This window comes from Gallinula chloropus, assembly GCF_964237585.1.
Source record: "Gallinula chloropus genome assembly, chromosome: 6".
Classification (NCBI taxonomy): Eukaryota; Metazoa; Chordata; class Aves; order Gruiformes; family Rallidae; genus Gallinula; species Gallinula chloropus.
The window spans coordinates 2,912,559-2,931,340 of NC_140091.1; the positions used below are offsets into that span (position 1 = coordinate 2,912,559).

The 18,782-nt window shown below is 46.8% G+C and overlaps 2 protein-coding genes across 8 annotated transcripts in view; one reads left to right on the top strand and one right to left on the bottom strand.

Annotated features, from left to right (window-relative positions):
• The window catches only part of DOCK7 (dedicator of cytokinesis 7), a gene marked incomplete at both ends in the record, with an annotated part of 107,117 nt that extends 102,855 nt beyond the window's left edge, over positions 1–4,262 (top strand). For 6 of the 7 annotated variants that reach the window (XM_084266022.1, XM_084266019.1, XM_084266018.1 and 3 more), the window contains 3 exons: positions 257–363; positions 1,578–1,745; positions 3,638–4,262. In XM_084266022.1, coding sequence (XP_084122148.1) covers positions 257–363; positions 1,578–1,745; positions 3,638–3,680 — 318 coding nt within the window. Of the gene's footprint in view, positions 1–256; positions 364–1,577; positions 1,792–3,637 lie in introns of those variants that run through there. The other variant, XM_084266021.1, reaches the window with a different exon arrangement.
• Positions 4,263–5,182: 920 nt separating this feature from the next.
• USP1 (ubiquitin specific peptidase 1) lies at positions 5,183–18,220 on the bottom strand. The gene is made up of 9 exons (XM_084266497.1): positions 18,153–18,220; positions 17,632–17,871; positions 16,356–16,479; positions 15,908–16,015; positions 15,248–15,408; positions 13,658–14,376; positions 12,436–12,606; positions 11,111–11,312; positions 5,183–6,744 (listed from the first exon to the last, which is right to left on the bottom strand). Exons 2-9 carry the CDS (start codon positions 17,799–17,801, stop codon positions 6,009–6,011), a joined length of 2,391 nt encoding a protein of 796 aa, XP_084122623.1. The 5' UTR covers positions 17,802–17,871; positions 18,153–18,220; the 3' UTR covers positions 5,183–6,008.
• Between the last annotated feature and the right edge of the window lie 562 nt (positions 18,221–18,782).

Genomic DNA, 18,782 nt, shown 5'->3' on the forward strand with positions numbered 1-18,782 from the left:
ACCCCTGTGTTTTCTCACACTGTTTTCCAAAAGCAGAATTTTAATTATAAAACTCCCCAAAACCCAGGCTGAAAGCGCTTGGGGTGTCACAGTGTTGGGTGATTTATGCCAGATTTACCAGCTGTGAATATTCAAGCTGCATTTTGTAAGGAAACATTGTGTTTTATGAATGTATCTGTGTGCCAGAAGTTTCTCTGGTGGTTGGATATGATGGGCAGTTCTGAGAAACTCACTCCTTTCTCTTCTGCTCCTAAAGGGACCGTTAGAAGTCGCCCAAGTTTTCTTGTGTGATATACCCAATGATCCAAAGCTCTTCAGGCACCACAACAAACTACGGCTCTGTTTCAAAGACTTCACGAAAAGGTATGGAGTGTTGTCTTCCAACTGCCTGACAGGTGCAGCTGGCACCACCACGAGCACAGTAGCACAGGGGGTGTTGGGAGAGAGGAGTATTTGCATTTTAACTCTGTGTAGGTTCTGGATGCAGCTGTATTCCTCAGCTGGTTCCGTGTGTTGTTGGTGCTGCTGGTCCACAGCTTAAGGGGCAGAAGCCACGTGGCTTTGCTGTTTATTGGGAAGGAATTAGAGATCACAGCTCATCTCAGTCGTGAGCAAACGTTCCCGTGTCAGAACACACAGCACAGATGAACTCACAGCTTGGCAGGGTGAGGAGAAACCACCAGACCAGCCAGGAGGTTGAGCTTCCTTCTGAAGTGAGTTTCTCCAGACGGAGCAGTGGGGTGCTGCAGAATTCTCTCATGAAACGTGTGCTGGCTGCTCTGCTTTCCTCTTGAGTAATGCAGACTGCAGCCTCCATCGAGCATGGTTTGCAAGCACCAAGGGATTAAAAAACATAATAATAAATAAAAATGTTCAGTGCAAATAGACCCAGCGGTGGGGTGATTCTCCCACATGCAATAAGTGGCGCTGCTGGTGCAGTTCTTTTCATGCCCTTTGTTACAAATACATCTTTCCAAGTAGAAGAGTTCCTGGTGAACTTCACAGATTCACAGAGTTGTAGGGGTTGGGACCTCCAGAGATCATTGGGTCCAACCCACTGCCAAAGCAGGGTCCCTAGGACAGGTCGCACAGGGAGGCATCCGGATGGGTCTTGAGTATCTCCAGAGAAGGAGACTTCACACCCCCCTGGGCAGCCTGTCCCAGGGCTCTGTCACCCTCACCATGAAAAACATCTCCCAGCCTGCTATTTATTAACCTTTCCTGGTGAGAGCTGTGGATCTATCCATCCCTAAGACCTCTTGCACTGGAAGTGGCTGTGTGGAGATCAGCATTTCATTTCTTTCAGGGAGGATAAACATAACTGGAGAGTAAATTAAAACTAAAAAGGAGCTGCCACTCTGGAAGTGAAATTGAAATTGGACATCCTCTCCTCTCCCGGTGAACACCAACCTGTTCAGCTGAGTCTTCATTACCCAAAACACAAGACAGAGGAGGACGTTTTGTGTCATCCCAGGGGAATAGAATGATATATATATTTTGGTACTATTAGCCTAACAGCTCTCTGGCAAACAGGTCCTTTTTTATGTGGCAGAGTCTCACAGGCTCTTGTTTCCTAGGTGTGAAGATGCTCTGCGCAAGAACAAGAGCCTGATCGGTCCAGACCAGAAGGAGTATCAGCGGGAGCTCGAAAGGAACTACCACCGGTTGAAGGAATCTCTGCAGCCTTTGATAAATAGAAAGATCCCACAGTTGTATAAGGCCGTGCTGCCAGTCACATGCCACAGGTGGATATCTGATTTTACTCTTTCAGCAGAGATAAGGAGGGTGTAAAATGGGGTGTCTGATCTTCCTGGTGAACCTGTGACAGCTCTTTGTTTTCAGCTGTGGCTCTTTTGGCTGAGTCCACCCCCTTTCCCTTCTGTCCTGACCTCAGGGCACATCCCCTCCCCAGCAGTGATGGCTGGTGGAGTTTGCAGTGGTTCCTCTTCTTCCCAATTGATGAGCAATTTTTCCATTAGTTTATTTTCATCCTGCATCCTGTTCTCTTTAGAGTCAAAACCACCCTCAGCGTGGCAGAACTTTGACACTGGTTTGTTCCCAGTGGAACTGGGATGAGGAGCTCCAAAGGCAGACAGGGTGGAAAAACAGTTGGTGTCTTCCATGCTGGAAGACCGGGCAGCTGGGAGTCTGGGCTTCTTTTTTGTCTGCAGTGAGACTGAATGGAAAACCCCCTCTGGGAGCACATGATGCAGGGCAGAGCCCTTAGTGAGGGACACTTGAGGTACATCAAGTTTCTAGCAGGGCTCTGGCTCCCAGAATAGGGTCAGAAGTGTTTCCCAGCTGCTGCCTTCCATGTGATCTTTTGCTGTGGTGTCAGCACTCAGCAAGGCATTTCACCTGGCATCATGGTCTCCCCTGTGCATGGGATGGGGTGTGTTTTTTGGGAGGAGCATCCTTAGCACTGAGCCTTTAGATCTGTGTGGATGTGGAGTTGAGCTCATATCTGTGCTGGCAGTTTAGGGGAGCACAGCTCCAGTTTGGAACCTCTCCCCGTGTAAGTGTTCTCCAGAGAGCAACGGGGAGCATGAGAGGTGCTGTGAGAAGAGAAACAAGGCTTAGTGCTGGGTGAAGCAGATGAGTATTCCCAGGTCACAGCAGTGCTCAGCCATGTTTCAGTGCCTGAGGTGGATGCCTTGTCCTGTCTGTCAGGTCCTGCTTGAAGGCCCTTCCCTCATGCCCAGGTTCATGGCATTTAAGTTCTCCCCAGTGACATGCAGTGTGCTGGAGGCAGCGTTCCCTGTCAGGGGATGGGGAAGGGACTGGTGCTGCCCTCCCGACCTGGGTGGGAACCTCACAAGCACTTTGGTCCTGGTATTTTCAGATCCTGTGGCATTCAGCCCCGGTCTCTTGCAGGTATTGGGCACACCCTGCTTAGAGATATGTTGGAAAGCCTTAAATACTGTGCTGCTTCTCTGTGTACTCGTGAATTAAATGTTCTGCCAGCTTTCACGTCAGTAAACCATGGGCAGTTAAATGATCCCCCCCACCCAGTGCTGTGTCCACATCAGGGGATCTCCAGGGCAAGGAGGACATGGAGCTGTGGGAGCAAGTCCTGAGGAGCCACGGAGATAATGGGAGGGCTGCAGCCCCTCTGCTCTGGAGCCAGGCTGGGAGAGCTGGACTGGCTCAGCCTGGGGAGGAGAAGGCTGCTTCTGGGGAGAGCTCCGAGCCCCCTCCCATCCCTTGAGGGGCTCCAGGAGAGCTGGAGAGGGGCTGGTGCCCAGGGCAGGGAGGGCCAGGCCCAGGGGAACGGCCTTCAGCTGCAGGAGGGCAGCTGGAGAGGGGCTGGGAGGCAGAAATCCTTCCTGTGGAGGGGGGATGCCCTGGCACAGGGTGTTCAGAGGAGCTGGGGCTGCCCCTGGATCCCTGGCACAGCTCAAGGCCAGGTTGGATGGGGCTCTGGGCACCCTGGGCTGATGAGGTGTGTCCCTGCCCATGTCAGGGGGTGGGACTAGGGGGGCGCTCTGAGGTCCCTTCCCACCCAAACCATGACTTAATTTTTATAGTAGCCAGCTGTAGAAAATCCTGGAACCCAAGTACAGAATCATTCATCTGAAGAGGCTTCTTATTTCATCATGGAAAATATGAGCTCATCATTGTATTTTCTCTCCCTCAGAGACTCCTTCAGCAGGATGAGTCTTCGCAAAATGGATATCTAAACGAGTTAAAAACCAAAATAATAAAAAAAAGCACTTAAAATTAAGGTTTTGAAAAGAAAGAGCCTTGTTATCAGCGCTGGGAATCAAAGAAGTTTTATTGTGAAATAAAACTTGGACTTCATCCTGGACATCCCACACACCTCTTCCTCCATCCAAGTGTTCAGTGGCCAAAAATCATTCTGAATTGTCAAATGTAGACTCATCAATGTTTGAGAAAAGAAAAACCATGGCAGTGGTATCCAGTTATTGGTGATAAGCTGTAAACTTCCCTGTTTTTTAAGGCATTTTTATGACTCAAAGGTACACTAAACGCATTTACCTTTATTTATAGTATTACCTAATGTTAAATTTATTTACTTTTAGTTCCTATATTTAATTTATATTAGGACCATAAGCAAATGCATTTTTGAAATTTTTAATGTAGTGATGATGGTTATTTTGATGGTACTATTAAATATGTGAATGTTTACACTTTAATTCCCTGTGCATTGGGCTTCAGAACTCGCCATCCTGGGGAGAAAGGTTCTGAGGAAGGTAAGTCTCTCTGAAACACTTCTTAACCAAGTGGTGATTTGTTATTTATTTTTGGAATCAGTCATCCCCATCCTCCCTCCTTTGTAACTTTGAGTATGATTTGCTGCAAAGCAACAGGATTCTACCTTTAGCCATCAGAACTGAGTCATGTCTTGTTACAGCTTTGCCTCCTTTGGTACCAGCGAAGTGGGGTTTCGCTGTGGTGGTTTTCACCAGCTGAGGAACCCCAGACAGCACAGTAACCTCCTCAGCCCTGTGTTTCAGTAACACACCTAGGGCCTGTGGCTAAACCCAGGCCTGCACAAATCTCAGGTCCACTGTGACATGGAAAATGTGCAAGGGAGAATTCTCATGAGGTACCTGCCTGTTCCCATCACGTTATAAGACAAGACTGTAAAGACCAACTGTTGCAGAATAAATAGATAGAGGTTTCTAGGGCTTTTCCTGTAAAGAAGTTAGTTTGTATTTGAAAGTTTAACTTTATATAGAAAAGGAAGGCATGCTTAGCTCAGCTCACCTCTCAGGGGTCTCTCCTTGCCTCTGCAGCACTTTATGTCATTCCATCCCTCCTCTGACAGCCCAGGGAAACACTCATCCCACGTGGGTCCCGCTTTTAACTGGCTGCGGTCTACAGGATCCACCTGAATGTTTCAGCAGCTAACAGGTGATTTGGAATTTCAATCTAGCATTTGGTGCCAACTCTTTATTTCACTTGTTTTCACACTAACCTGTCCTCATCCCTGTGCCTCTGAACCTTCCTTACCCCATGTCACCATGTGCCTTCGAATCAGGATCACACTGTACAAGAATCAGTTAAAACCCACAGAATTATTTTTAAAAGCTCTTCATATGTTCCATTTCTCCACCATAGGGTTTCCCAACCTCTCTGTAACAGCACCCAACCACTTTCACTTTCCCCTTTCCCCTCTCCCAACACACAGTCTCACCTAGTCGTCTCAGATGCGTATCATAAAGCTTTTATTTCGTATATACACTCTTAACAAAGCATCCAAGCCAAATGCTTTCCGTTTCCCCACGTTTCAATGAGCTCCAAAGTACAAATTAACTGTTACCAGGTCACCACTAAGTTCCAAACCCACCCGAACAGATATGCATATTAGAGGGCTTTACTCTTCAAAGTACAAAATTACTGTAATTACACTATGCACTCCTCCTGTTCTGCAGTATCAGCCACACCTATTTACACTCCACCCCTTTAACACCCATTTTCTAGCAAGTTCCCTTCCTTCCAATACACCAAACAAGGTTACATGACCCTTTTCTTGCGCTTCCAGTCGCACCGAGCAGTATAGAACCGGGTAAAGAGAATAAACCACGTCCATAAACCAAAGACTAAATAGGAATTATTACTTCCCAAGTTACAAAAATACACACCTTCTGATGAACTCTGCTAGTTAATATACATTTACTCCAGAATATGAATACAAATAACTTTTATTCTTTAAAAAAAAAAGGAAGCGCTAATAATACAAGAGGCATGGCTGAGAACTATAGTCGTGTTAAAACCACTACTGGGGACTGCAGGCCTCATTTAGGAGCTATACAAACTGGTATTTCCTAAAGGTAACATCACTATTTCTCCAGCATAAAGGTTACTGGGGGAGTTACGTTCTATGTTGCGGTTCGTTAATTCAAGTTGAGCCACTTACACGGAACGAGACGACCAGAAACATTATGATCCAGTAGCTTTGAAAACCCAAACGGCTGCTCCTTCCAGGTAGCTTTGATGCAAATTGGACACGAATCCCTACTATTTACAGTCAAAATATAGCATCACTCTACAATTTTCTTATAAAACAGTAGGTAAGGAGTTGATGTAGACGAGGATGTCGGAGAAAGAGAATTCAGGAAGTCCTTTTCTTCTGTGACCTTCACTTCAGAATCGTCAAAAAGCAACCACTTCCCCTCATACTCTTTCAGGCTCTGCAGTACGTACAGGGCTTTGTTTTCTAGTCCACTGGCAGCAACACCGTTCTGCTCGCTGTGGTCTGTGCTGCACTCCACGCTGCCGTTCGTGCTGCCGGCGTCGGGATTCCTGGTCTCTGTAACTACACTGAGAAACTTCTCTGGGTTCGGGGGTTTGTTGTTGTACAGGTCGCAGTCAGGCTTGCTCTTCTGCCCCCCAAGAAGTCCAACAGCTTCCATGTTCTTTTTGTTCAGGACTTTACCCTGCTGCGTGCTCCCGTTGACTCTAAAGGAGACTTCACCGTCATCGTAGTCCTCGGCCACGGTTCTTGCCTCCTCCTCGTTGAGCGGCTCTGGTTTAATCACGTCGTACATTTGGTCGGTGATGAAGTTCCCCTTGTCCAGCTCCAGGCTATTGAGATCTGTAATTTTGACAGAAGCTGTGTAGTGTCCACTGCTGATGGTGATGCCGCTGTGCATCACCACTGCAAACAGGCCATAGGTGTCATTGGTCGGCTTTGTGCTCCATTCTTCCAGTGACAGTTTGAGAGGTGTCAGTAAGGGAGTGTTTATCTTGGACAGTCCTCCACCATAGCAATCAAACCTTTAGAAGAAAGAGCAAGTTAAGACCACTTACTACAACAGCTCCCAGTAACTACAGCTCTACGACATCTGAGGCTGAAGTAAGCAGGGTTGCGTTTGTTTGGGGTTGGTTTTGCCCCAAACCTTTGAAAGAAGAACTTACTAAGTGAAGGAATATATAAAATCTGGTTTAATTTCAAGTAGCTTTAACAGCACTTAGAAAAACTAAGTCATTTGTCTTGGTTACCTTAGTGCACTGTAGTATATACTGTTGAGGGCAATGCAATGGTTACCTAAGGATGAGTAAGTTACTATCACTCTCTTATTACTAGGGATTCTTCATTAACTGCCCTATGTTATTCAGGGATTGTTAGGAAAGCATCTAGCTGATTTGCTTTGGAAAAGCATCTAGCATCCCATAAACATTCAGCATTTTGTTCACAGTGCACAGTGAAAAAGGGTTTGGTCCTTTCTTTACAACAAGGATCATCTGAGGTGTTTGAAAAGGCGAAAAAAGTGTTGGGACTTTTACATGACCATGTACCAGGCTCCTTGAATGACTCCAACATCATTCACATACTGCTTCAGCCTGGTGTGATGAACCCCTTTATTAAATAATGTCCTAATAGATTTCAGTGATGATTCAGCCTTGCTCAACTGTTAAGAGTGTTGTAGGGAAAGCTATGGGGTAAAACCTTGATTCCAAAGAGCTAACTGCTAACCTGCATGTTATCCTAAGGATGCAGTAACAGAGCTGTACTTTTGTTTTCCTGGCTTTAGTTTTGGTTCTGCTGTGCTTCCAGATGTTTTTGTGGATGCTCACAGCCATAAGCCCTTACAGACAGACACATGCCTTTACACACACTCAGTGGCTTCTGTCACTCAAGTCTAACTGAAAGCTCATTTTAGACCTAGGTTACTAGAAACACTGGACTACGCCAACAGAAATACAAGAGAGTGTATGTATAATTGGAAATACTACTATTTACATCTTCTGAACATCCCTACTGGTAGTAGCCAGAAATAGAGATACTCAGAAGAGAGTTAAGAAGCAGAGAAACCACGTGCTGGTATTCCAGATGAGGAATCCAGTTCCACTTAAGCTCAGAGTGACACTCAAATTAATATGAAAACATTAAAAACCAGGCTCTGCCTCTCTTCTGAATGAGATCCAAAGATTTGGAGAGGAGGAAAGAAGAGAGGAATCCTTTTCCTATTGGCTTGTTGCTCTTCTCAAGAATAAGAACCTGAAGACAGACAAATCGTGTCTGAAACACTCTGCCTCTGCCGACTGATGCACAGCAGTTTGCACCCCAGACATGGTTCTGGGACTCCACCTTCTGAGGCCACAAGTCAGAGGGACTTTACCCACTGTTCTCCATTCACACCTCGAGTTATTACAGACCCCTGCAGACTTATGCTGTTTTACTGCAATGTTTTTAACACACAGGGGTGTGAAATACTCCAAGTAGAGATTTTGGGTGATGTAAGCATTGCTTTCACTAATTAGCAAATGTGAGCATAAAATAACCTAAAATAAGTCTTTTTAAAAGGAAAAAAAACATCATTTGTTCTTCCCTGTTACCATTTCACATGATACAAAGAAATCTCATTTTCTTACCACCTGCTACATTTGTAGGGTGGAAATAATGCTTAATTAGATGTTAACAGTAACCAACCCGCTGCTTCTCGATAGCTTCCCAGTCTGAGCCCACATTTGCCAAAGAGAATTGCTCTTCCCCAGGCAAGGAGGTGTCACACTGGCTCATTTTAAAAAAAAAAAAGCCCACCAAACAACAAAACTGTCACACTTTGCAAGCCAGCATCTAGAAAAGACAAAGCACATGCCAACTAAGTGCAAATACTGACATCACTGTTCCCTTCTGCTTTGTTTGTCATCATTCATTTAAACCTGGGTGCTGAGAACTCTCAGTAGAGCACAACTGAGCAGCAGGCAAGTTTTCAAAGCTTTTACTGGGACTAAGAGAAGCTGCATGAAGATTGTTTGTCTTAAATCTCAGTTCAAGGCCAGCAAGACCCGTCTGTTACTGCTTCTAGGGCAAACCCTTGCAGTCTCAGCCACCAAGAGTTGTTTGTATTTTTTACAAGAAATGTTCTGAGTTTAAGTTCATTGGGGGAAGCTCCACCAAAGCCAATTGTTTGCTGTGAGTGTGACCCTGGATACTACAACACGAGCCAGTGCTTTGCTTAATTAGCCTCAGCTCCCCATCTGCTTTATTCCTCCAAACCAAGCTGTTTAGAAACACCATGGGTTTTGGCCAAGGTAAACCACCCAAGCCAAAACCCTGGGCAACAATCTTCTAAGCAGTCTCAGCTTCATCACCAACTCCAGTTCTACAGCTGATTTTCCCTTTCCTGCTTCCTTAACCTCTGGCTGCTTGCAGAAAACCTGTGGCAAGAGATTGGACTCAGGCTGACCCAGATACAGCTCTCAGGATTTGAGAGGCAGGACCTGAAGACTGCCAGGACAGAAGAAGAGGTAAGTGATTCAGCAGACAGCTGCTAAGCCTGCAGGTACATCCTCCCAGAAGTAAAACAACAGCAAACAAGGGAGCTAAGTGAGATAATCATCAGGTTTCCTTTCAGGTGGACATCTGGGGTTGTAGGTTTTTTTTAATAGCCTGTAGTCCTACCAGGATACCTTCCCACATCTGCAGCTACTCAACAACAGCATCAGAGTTTTTAAAAAGCAAGCAACTTTCTCTCCATCATGTTGTGACAGTCAAATATTCTGCAGAACAAGGACAAGACATTTCTGTATGTTACGACCCTACACTTGTGTGATGAGATGTCAGCAGCGTTACAGAGGCAGAGAAGTTTCTCTTTTCACCAGAAACTTAAGATACTCCTAAAAACAGAGAGAGAACTCTGCTGGTGACATTCCTGGCAAACTACTTGTGTAAGTACCTTCATGTAGTCCTTGACACTAATTTTACAGACCTTATCTACAGTGGCTGCAGTTATCAGCACTGCCTTACACAGTCCTCTGACAGATCATCCACCGACTTGCAGCTGGTGTCTGTGTATTCCAAAGACACTGAACATCATGAGTTAGAAAATCTCAGCGTCCCAAATGCTACAAACTAAACCCCAGGGAAGACTTCACACGTTACATCTCTCCCCTGGCAAGCTGGCTCTGGCCATGGGGAGCCAACTAACAGGGAAGCACAAAGCACGAGGAACTCGGTGGATAAAAGGCCACGATAACTTGTGCTTCGATACCAACTCCCTGCACATCCCCAGGCAGCTCTGCATTAAGTCTCAGAACTATATTCATATACATAACTACGTGTAGCCAGCAAGTTATAAACCACACAGGTGGCAGCAGAGGCATGCTGGGCTCTCTGGAACACATGCCAGCTATGGGGATGCTGAGCCCAACCCCAGTTTATCTTCTTTTGCTGCATCCAGCAACGTTAATGTGAGTCACGTTTCAGTGGACACCACGAGAAGCTGGTAATACAAGCCTGCAATTGTTACTAAGATTGCACAGTCCCTCTCCAATCCACTCCTAATGGTCTCACAACTTTCTGAAGGATCTGGGGTGGTATTTCATCCTTTAAAAGAAGTTTTTCCTGATGAAGTCTCCTCAAGTAATGAAAAATGGCAGTCTCAGGGGATAATGTGGCTTTACTGCAAAATGCTGTGCATGAAGTGTCAGACCACAGTTTCATTTGCATAACAGGCCGTAGGGACAGGGCAGGAGGGGTTTGCTTGGGGTTGTTTTTTTCCACTTGGCTTCCCAAAGGAAATCCCTAAATTCTCAACTATGAAAAAAGGTAAAGAACACTCTCATAAGAATAATCTCTCAAAAAATAAGAACTCCTGTAACATCAAAGTGATTGCTCAGCAGGTGAGCATCAATGATTACTGTATTTTAAAGGATTTCTGTGCTCAGTGTTAGATCTTTACAATGAAATCTCCTGGTTTGTTTAGGTTTTTTCACTGAATTTTAGTACTGGAGTTGAGTTAGAGACCAAACTCTACTAGCTGGGATCGTAAAAGCCAAGTTTGTTCTCATTACTTGTTCTGCTGAAGTACTTAAACCTGTCTATAAACTCACACAGAGAGGTGAAATTAAAAGTCAACAGAGTTTTAAGAAACATCAGGATGTTGTAAGAATATACACCAACCAATCTGTGTTAAGAAGTCTCAGGAAAGTGTATTCTCCTGGAGTTAATTTCATAAAGGCTTTCCACTGTCACAAGGAGCAGCAGAAGTCAGGGGCTGTCCCCCACTGATTTAATCTCAATCTAGCCATCTCCTTTTGCTTTTGGGAGAGGTACAAAACGTTTCCATCTCTTCTGAGAAGATTCCCCTTCCAAGAGCACAGGGTTTTGGTTAACACAGGCAATCTGCATACTCACTCCAAGCCACTAGCAGCAAAGCACTTCAAATGAATTGTTATAACTTCGGGCATTTTATCGAACAAAAGGCTGCGCTCTGCTTCTGTGTAATGATGGCAGTTCTCACAGAAGTATTTATCCTCTCCCACAATCCTTTCCACTGATGCAAACTGGGAAATGGCCCATTTGAGAGTCTTCATTTCTGTTTTTGGCTCTGGAGAAACTATATATAAAAAGAAAGAAACAATGGTTACATTCTCAGGTACGCTATTACAGACATTGCCAACGCATCCCACCAGTGTAATGAGAAACCAAACAATGTTAAGACACTTTCAAGAACTATCAGCACTGTGAAGAACACTCAGTGTGTATGAACATACATCCAAATCTTTGCATTTCAGGAAGTGATGAAAATAACACTTTGTGGCTTAAAATCCCTTAAAAATCCACGGCTTTCCCAAAGCTCATCTTCAGATCCAACTAATTCTGTTACTGCATCTGGAAATGAGCTGCACCTACCTGAGAACTTCACTCGTTAAAGACAAACCTCCAAATTAACCAGAAGGTTCCCTTTTGCTTTTTATATTTTGCCCCCCATGACAGCTTCACCCTGCTGCTGATGACATCACCTGCATCACTTCACGCATCGCCGCCACCCAGCACGCTTTACCCTCAAGTCCTTCAGCAAAGCAGGGAGGGCAAAACTAGTAAAAGCTGCTCCAAATTAAGTCCATGGCAATGAATTTCTTTAAGATTCTGTGCTTCAGAACACACTGTTGGTGTGCTTAATGTTGTACAGAGCTAAAAACAAAGTGCAGATCACTACAACTCATCAGAGAGAGCAGAGGATTAATAGCATGTGTTTTATACTGGTAGATGTTAAGGTAATAATGGTCTAAAATACTGAAGAAATTTCTTTTTTTACAGTAAATAAACAGAAAGCTGGTTTCTCACATATTTTATTTTGGAGAAAAAAGTGCAGATGTTTCTTATGAAATGAAGAAAACACAGGTAGCTTCTTGGAAAAAGAAGGAAAAGCAGCGTAACTTCTTATCCAGGAGGAAAGTGAAGACCCACATCAAAGAAAATGCCTATTCCTAAGCAGGAAAACATGGTGAGCAGTCCATGTTACGTGTTAAGATCTGAAAGAACTTTAATACTGCCGGAATCTGTCTACATTATCAGCAGCATGTTTCCAAAGTCTAATCAGGAAAAGAGATAACAGAAAAGCTTCTAATTTTAACCAGCACGAACAGGAGCAGTGTTGTGTGACTACAGCCCCATCCTTGCTCAACAGCTGGCAGCAGCAGACACAGACACCACAAGCCTTGTGGATAATTACTTACTTTCAGAACTCTCTTCAGTTTTAGAAAGTTCATCTTCCTGCACTGGAACGCTGATGTCCTGGAAGTCTTCTCTTCTTTCAGTGAAGCACTCGCACTCCAAGCATCTTGTTCTCAGCACTAACTGGCCCTGGAACAGTTTCTCCACCAGTTCAAAAACAGCCAGCTCTGTACCTGGAGAAAGCACATGCCACATGGCTTATCAGGATGAATTTTATTCTAAAGATGCTTCAGAACCCTGTCATCTTCCTTGGAAAATCCCTGTGTTACAGACACAACCTCTTAGGGATTCCAAAGAGGAATTAAACCCAAACCTGCTCATCACACATGATTTTCACGGTATCATCTCCTTGTGACTGAGCAGGGAGCCCCTTTCTTTTCCCCCTTGGACTTTAAGTTCAGGTTTAAGTTCTTGGCTTATAGTTGAATTCTGACAGTGCCACTTTCTGGACAGTTTGTGTTTGGCAGTGTGCTGCCTTCTCAGCGCCGACTGGCAGCTCTCCCTGGTTTCTGGTTATTCCCAGTCCTCTCCTCCAATGCTTTCTGAGCTTGTCGGCTGATTTTAGTCAAATCTGATGAAACAAAGAGATCTCCAAAGATTCTGCCTCCCTTTAGGCCTTAATAAACATCAGTGGTTGGATCAGTAAGGATGTGCCAACTCAGTAACTGCTGACTTGAGACCAAGGCCCTTCCCTCAGCAGTTACCTTGCTTCACTGACGCAAACAAAATCCATACCTGCCAGGCAAGGAGCTTATCTCATAACCTCCAGTGTTACAGAGCCTGGGAAGGCTGATAATGCACCAGGACTAAAGAATCGGGGGAGAAGGAGAGGATATTGTTTGTACAGGTTTGGGATGCAAAGCTATAGCCAATGGCTTGTTCTTAAGGTCAATCCCAGTTCTTGGATCCACCCACTATCACCAAGGATGACAAAAAATGGGCTATAATACACACCCAGTAACATTCTGACTGTTTTTAGTTGTACAGCAATGATATAATCTTAGAGAAATACCCCTTAAGGCCTCAGCTACACAGGTCAAGTTATAAATAACAACTACAAACAGGTAAAAAATATAATTTTCTTTCACAAAGATACTTTTCAATTCCTGAAAATGTTAATGTTGTATTTAGAGCTCCGCTTGCTGCGCAGCCTGAAGGCTGACTTCCCACGCGGAGCAATTTGTTAATCATACTAATTTTAAGCCCATCTATTTATTCACCAACCTTCCTTTTTTGGTTCTTTCTCAGTTCCTTTTTCAGTATGGCTTTCCACAGGACACGTTGGCTCACAGTATTCTTCTTTGCTATTGATACCGTTTTCGCACTTTACGGACGACTCTTCGAGCTCACAGTCATCATAATCTTTCCCTGGGTCTTTGGAGCCCAAGTTTGTACTTAATTTTCCCAGACTATAAAATTTAGACAGAATACTTGGCTGTTTGCAGGAAGATTTTAACCAGTTTAACCTAAGCCGTGACTTCTTCTGCGTTGGCTTTGTGCTCTCGTTTTCGCTCGAGCACTTGGCAATGGCATCAGTTTGATGTTCCAGCTTTTCTCCTGTTGCTTTCCTCTTCGACCTGGTTTGTCTTTGATTTTCTTCTGCTGCAATTTGCTCCTTTGATACTTTGGATTTTTTCTTGGCATTGCCACCCTCAGCATCGCTTTTCCTCTTCCCATTTCCTTTGAGCAGCTTGTCTTCAGCGACCTCTCCAGCACAGTCACTCGGTGCATTATCCTCCTCCTCAGCGTGGTTCCCAGTTCCATTGCTCTCAGTATTCTGATTGAGTTTTTCCTCTGGTTTAGCTGTAGACTCTTCCACAGGCAGCTTGTTCAGTTCTTCCTTCTTCAGTAGCTGACACGTCTCTTGGATGTTACCCAGGATACACTGCAGAACTTCCTGGGCATCGTGCTGCAAGTAGCCTTCGTACATCGGGTTGAGCTCTCTGTTGAAAGCAAAAGTAAAGCAGCCAAGAAATGAGGGCTAGCTGTTCATCTAAGTAGCTAAGATGATGTGAGATTTAAAGATTGCCCCTGTACTTGGCCACACCTCGAGTGCTGGGTCCAGTTCTGGGCTCCTCACCATAAGAAGGACACTGAGGTCCTGGAGTGTGTCCAGAGAAGGGCAACCAGGCTGGGGAAGGGGCTGGAGAGCAAATGCTCTGAGAAGCAGCTGAGGGAGCTGGGGGTGTTGAGCCTGGAGAAGAGGAGGCTGAGGGGAGACCTTCTCCCCACCTCCACTGACCTGCCAGGAGGGTGCAGAGAGGTGGGCGATGGTCTCTTCAGCCAGGGGACAGGAGATGGGACAAGGGTAGATGAGGTGCTCAGGGATATGGTTTAGTCTAAGATGGGAACAGTTGGACTCGATGATCTTAAAGGTCTTTTCCAACCTGGTCATTCAGTGAAAGTTTAGACCTAAAAGCAGGGAAGGATCCTCTCCAGAAGGATCTTGCTAGGGAGAAGTCCTCTCCATTCCAGACAGCAACAGAAGGGCAGTTATAGCCCCATGCAGAACGACACATTCAACTGCAGCCCAGCACTGCTCCATCTCAGGTCAGGCTAAGCATGGTTTTAAACCCACAGCTGGATTTAAATGACATTCTCAGGAAATCAAAGCACCCTTCTAGATTCCTGATACTGTAAAGGTCAGGCCAAACACAAACTTTCCCTTGGAAATGGGAGAAAAACTTGCCTCCTACAATGATGCCCCAGATTTAAGACCATCTACCTTCTACAGGTCTGTAATGCTGTGCAAGGAAAATGATCTCAAAACCAAGGGTGAAAATTCTGACAATGTGTTTAAAAGCCAAGCTGTACCTCAGGGTATTTAGCAGCCTCCGTGGCTGAGTAGCGAGTTCATCTGTGTATTTCTCTGGATTTAAGAGAAAGCTGGCTTGAAGCTGCTCAACTGAAAGGATCAGCGAGTGCAAACTGCAGATCAGTTCATAACTTGGCAGTGAATCTTCTTTACAATTTCCCTGTGGGAACAAGAATAAACACACTTGCAGTCTTGTCTGTAACAATGAGTTAAACTTTGTCTCTTTAGCCCTCACTTAGTTTTCTAACAGGCTTTTGAGCTTTTCTGCCTGGCATGGGGAACAGGTGAGTGTCAGATGATGTATTGCTCTTTTAGAAAACACACATAAAGCCAGACTATCTGATATTCTACAAACCAAAACCACCTTTGCCCAAACTCCACTTCCCACCCACTCAAAGTGCTGTATAATTCATCTTATCATCAGAAACCAGCAAGATACCTTCTCCAACCCCTTCTGTTAACCTGAAGACCCGTGCTTCCAAGTTTACAGATACGCTGAATGTGAGCTCAGACCAACTCAATCGTTCTTTTACCTGAAATACCTCTGTGGAAAACAATACTGCAAGACTTTTTACAATTAGAAGAAATCACAGTCACGTTTTCATTGCACTCCCACGTGCAAAACTAGAGGTAATGGAATGTGTAGGGAGATACATTACCTTTTCTGCTCTTTGCTCTCCTTCATCCTTCAGAGATTCTTTCTTCTTTGAAATAATATTATACAAGTGTTTCACTCCAGTTTTAAAACCAGGACAAAAATACAATACCTGAAAGCAACAGTTGAAAACAGAAGAATAATCAGTGAAGTAAGAAGTTAACTCAACATACGTGCCCACACTTACAATCAAGGCAGCTCCGTGTCTCTCAAGGCTGCTCCTCACAGCAGGGAGGTGCCCAGGGTAAGTCAACTGAAAAGTTACCCCATCAAGGCAACCTACAGCACAAATATTTCCTGCAGTATCATCTCTTCCCCCCACCACTATAATTAGATTCCCCTCACAGCGCAGCCAGAGTTGTGGGTCACAGCAAACTTAGCCAGAAGACTGGGTCACAGCAAACTTAGCCAGAAGAAACTCTGTTGTTCCATGGCCCTGCATGTGCTCTTACCTGCAGTATGCTGTTAAGGTAACAAGTGTTTCCCAGATTGTTCAAGCCCACGAAAGGCAACATGCCGTCTTTCTTCTCACAGCTAACGAGCGACGGAGGCTGTGCTGCGGGAACAACCTGGTCGCTGATAGAGGAAACGGCGTGTCAGAGGCAACTCTGGAATATCCCACCTGGTACTCACTCACACCCCTCTCCCAGCCACCACCTGCCTCAGAGCTAGCCTGCAGAGTGAAGGACTAACGTACACAGGTCACAGGCACGTCAAAGCACATCCCAGAGCGCCAGTTTGGCCATGCTGGGCACTCAAACACGAACCACTCAACTCTTAATGCTTCTCTTCAGTGGCCTGCACAACAGCAGCCAGGTTTCCAAGAAGCTGGAGCACCTGCTGTTAGCTCTGATGCGTGTTTTGCAAAGAGATGTCAGGAGACTTGATTTAAGGAACCAAAAAAGCTCTCTTTACAACTCTTTTATGTGTTTTTTTTTTTGCTCATTCCTAAGGCAGTGCTAAGACAAAGGTGTCTTGCATGTATTTTCTATTACAGCCCCCTGCTCCAGATTCACATCCCTTCATTTCCAGACACAAACCAGGAGCATAAAACCAGCAAAAAATCCCCAAAACCCAAACCCAGCGAACCTGGCACACTGTGCACAGTGATTAATGCACCACACTGACACAACGGAACCAAGTTTTAAAGTCTCCACTGGCCACGATTAAGCAATGTCCCCACTTCTGTTTCCTCACTAGCTGCAATGAAACGAGTTGACAGATTAGCTCAGGGCTTGAAACACCCTCAGGGATGACAGGAAGCAGCGCAATCTTTTACTTGTGGCCAAAACAACCTTAGAAAATCTGACAATATGGTCTTTTTTCCATTGAAACTCATTCTGCCCAGCCTTATGTTTTAAGATCTTTCCCAAAACCTGGTGTCAAGACTTCAAACACCTTTGTCTTAACTTCAAACAAGGTAACTGCTTCCAGTTACTAACAAGTTTATGCCAATTAAGTGTCCAGCATGTGGCAAACTTGTTCTCCCAAGCAGGTTACAGAGGATAGCTGTTTCCAAAGCCAGTTACAGGAACTTGCTAGGGTGAGTAGGCGGGTCATTGTGATCAGGGTGGCTTAAAGGTTTACTCTGTGGGTGCCAAAAGCACACACCTGTGTGAGGCAGGACAATGCAAATGAGCAGACAGGGGTGTTTATCTGCTATGACCACACCAAGCGCCCCGGGTGAGCTCTCAGAAGCGCTGGTCGGGAGTGAAAAGCCTTACGTACATCTCGGAGCCCCGGAACTCCGAGCTCTTCTGTTCATTTTCCTGGGATTCGGTGAAATCCAGCGCTCTTTTCGCTTCCTTTTTCTGGAAGAGTTTCAGCGAGAGCCTGTTCTTCTTGGAGGGGCTCCCTCTCGGAGGCCCGGTGCTGTCACTCGGCAAGACCCCGGGCATCTTTCCTGGCGGGCTGGCGAGCGAGGGAGGCGGCCGGCCCGGCCGGGAAGCTGCGCTGGCCGCTCGCACCCTGCGCACACACACACACACACACACGCGCGGGTCGCCATTTAACTCCAGTGCGGGAAGCAGCGAGAGGCACCGGAGCGGAGCGTGGCCCCGGAGTCCCCATTCCCCGGGCTCTGACAGCCGCCTCCCCCCCTCCTCACCCCTCCGGCCGCCCGCCCGGCCCGCTGCCCCGCGCCGCCCGCCCTCACGGTCCCGCCCGCGCGGGAGGCCGCTGGGTTCGGCTCACTCTCCCGCCTGCCCCGGCTCCCGGGAGCGGATGGCGGCGGGGCCGCCTCTCCTCACCGCTACATGTTGGCTCGGCGCGGGCCGCCGCCGTCGCCCGCCAGTTGCTATGGAGACCGCGGGGCGCCCCGGCGCCGCTCTCCCCTCCGCGGGAAACTTGGCGCGTTTTCCGCGCTGCCAGGACCCGCGCCCTCACCCCTCCTGGCGCGCAGAAGCTCGCGGACGCCCCCCTCAAACGCCGGAGCAGAAGTCCGGGATGGAGCCCGCAGACACCGAAGGGTCATGGTAGCCGCGGGAGGCTCGCCTGCCGCCGGCTCTCGGCGACCGAGCGACGCTTTCTCACGGGCTCCGCCAGTAGCCCCAGCGCCGCGCCTCCGCCGCCGCAGCCGTCAGGCAATGCGGAGGACAGCCCGTGGAGGTCCTGCCTGAGCGCGCGCGGGCGCTGCTAACGGCCCGGCCAAAGGGCTCGGTCTCGCGAGGGGGGGAAGGGAGGTGGCCGGGTCGAACCATTCCACAGAAACATCCCCCCCTCCGCTCCGGCGGCGGTGGATCGGTCCCGGTCTGGCCCCGCCCCTTCGCGCCTCCGCCAATCGCAGCGAGGGGCGCGCGTCCACGGGCGTCGCCGTTCGGGCGGGCCTGAGGTAACGGCCGCGGCGGCCCCGCCCCGGCCGCCCCTGCGCGGCTCCTGCC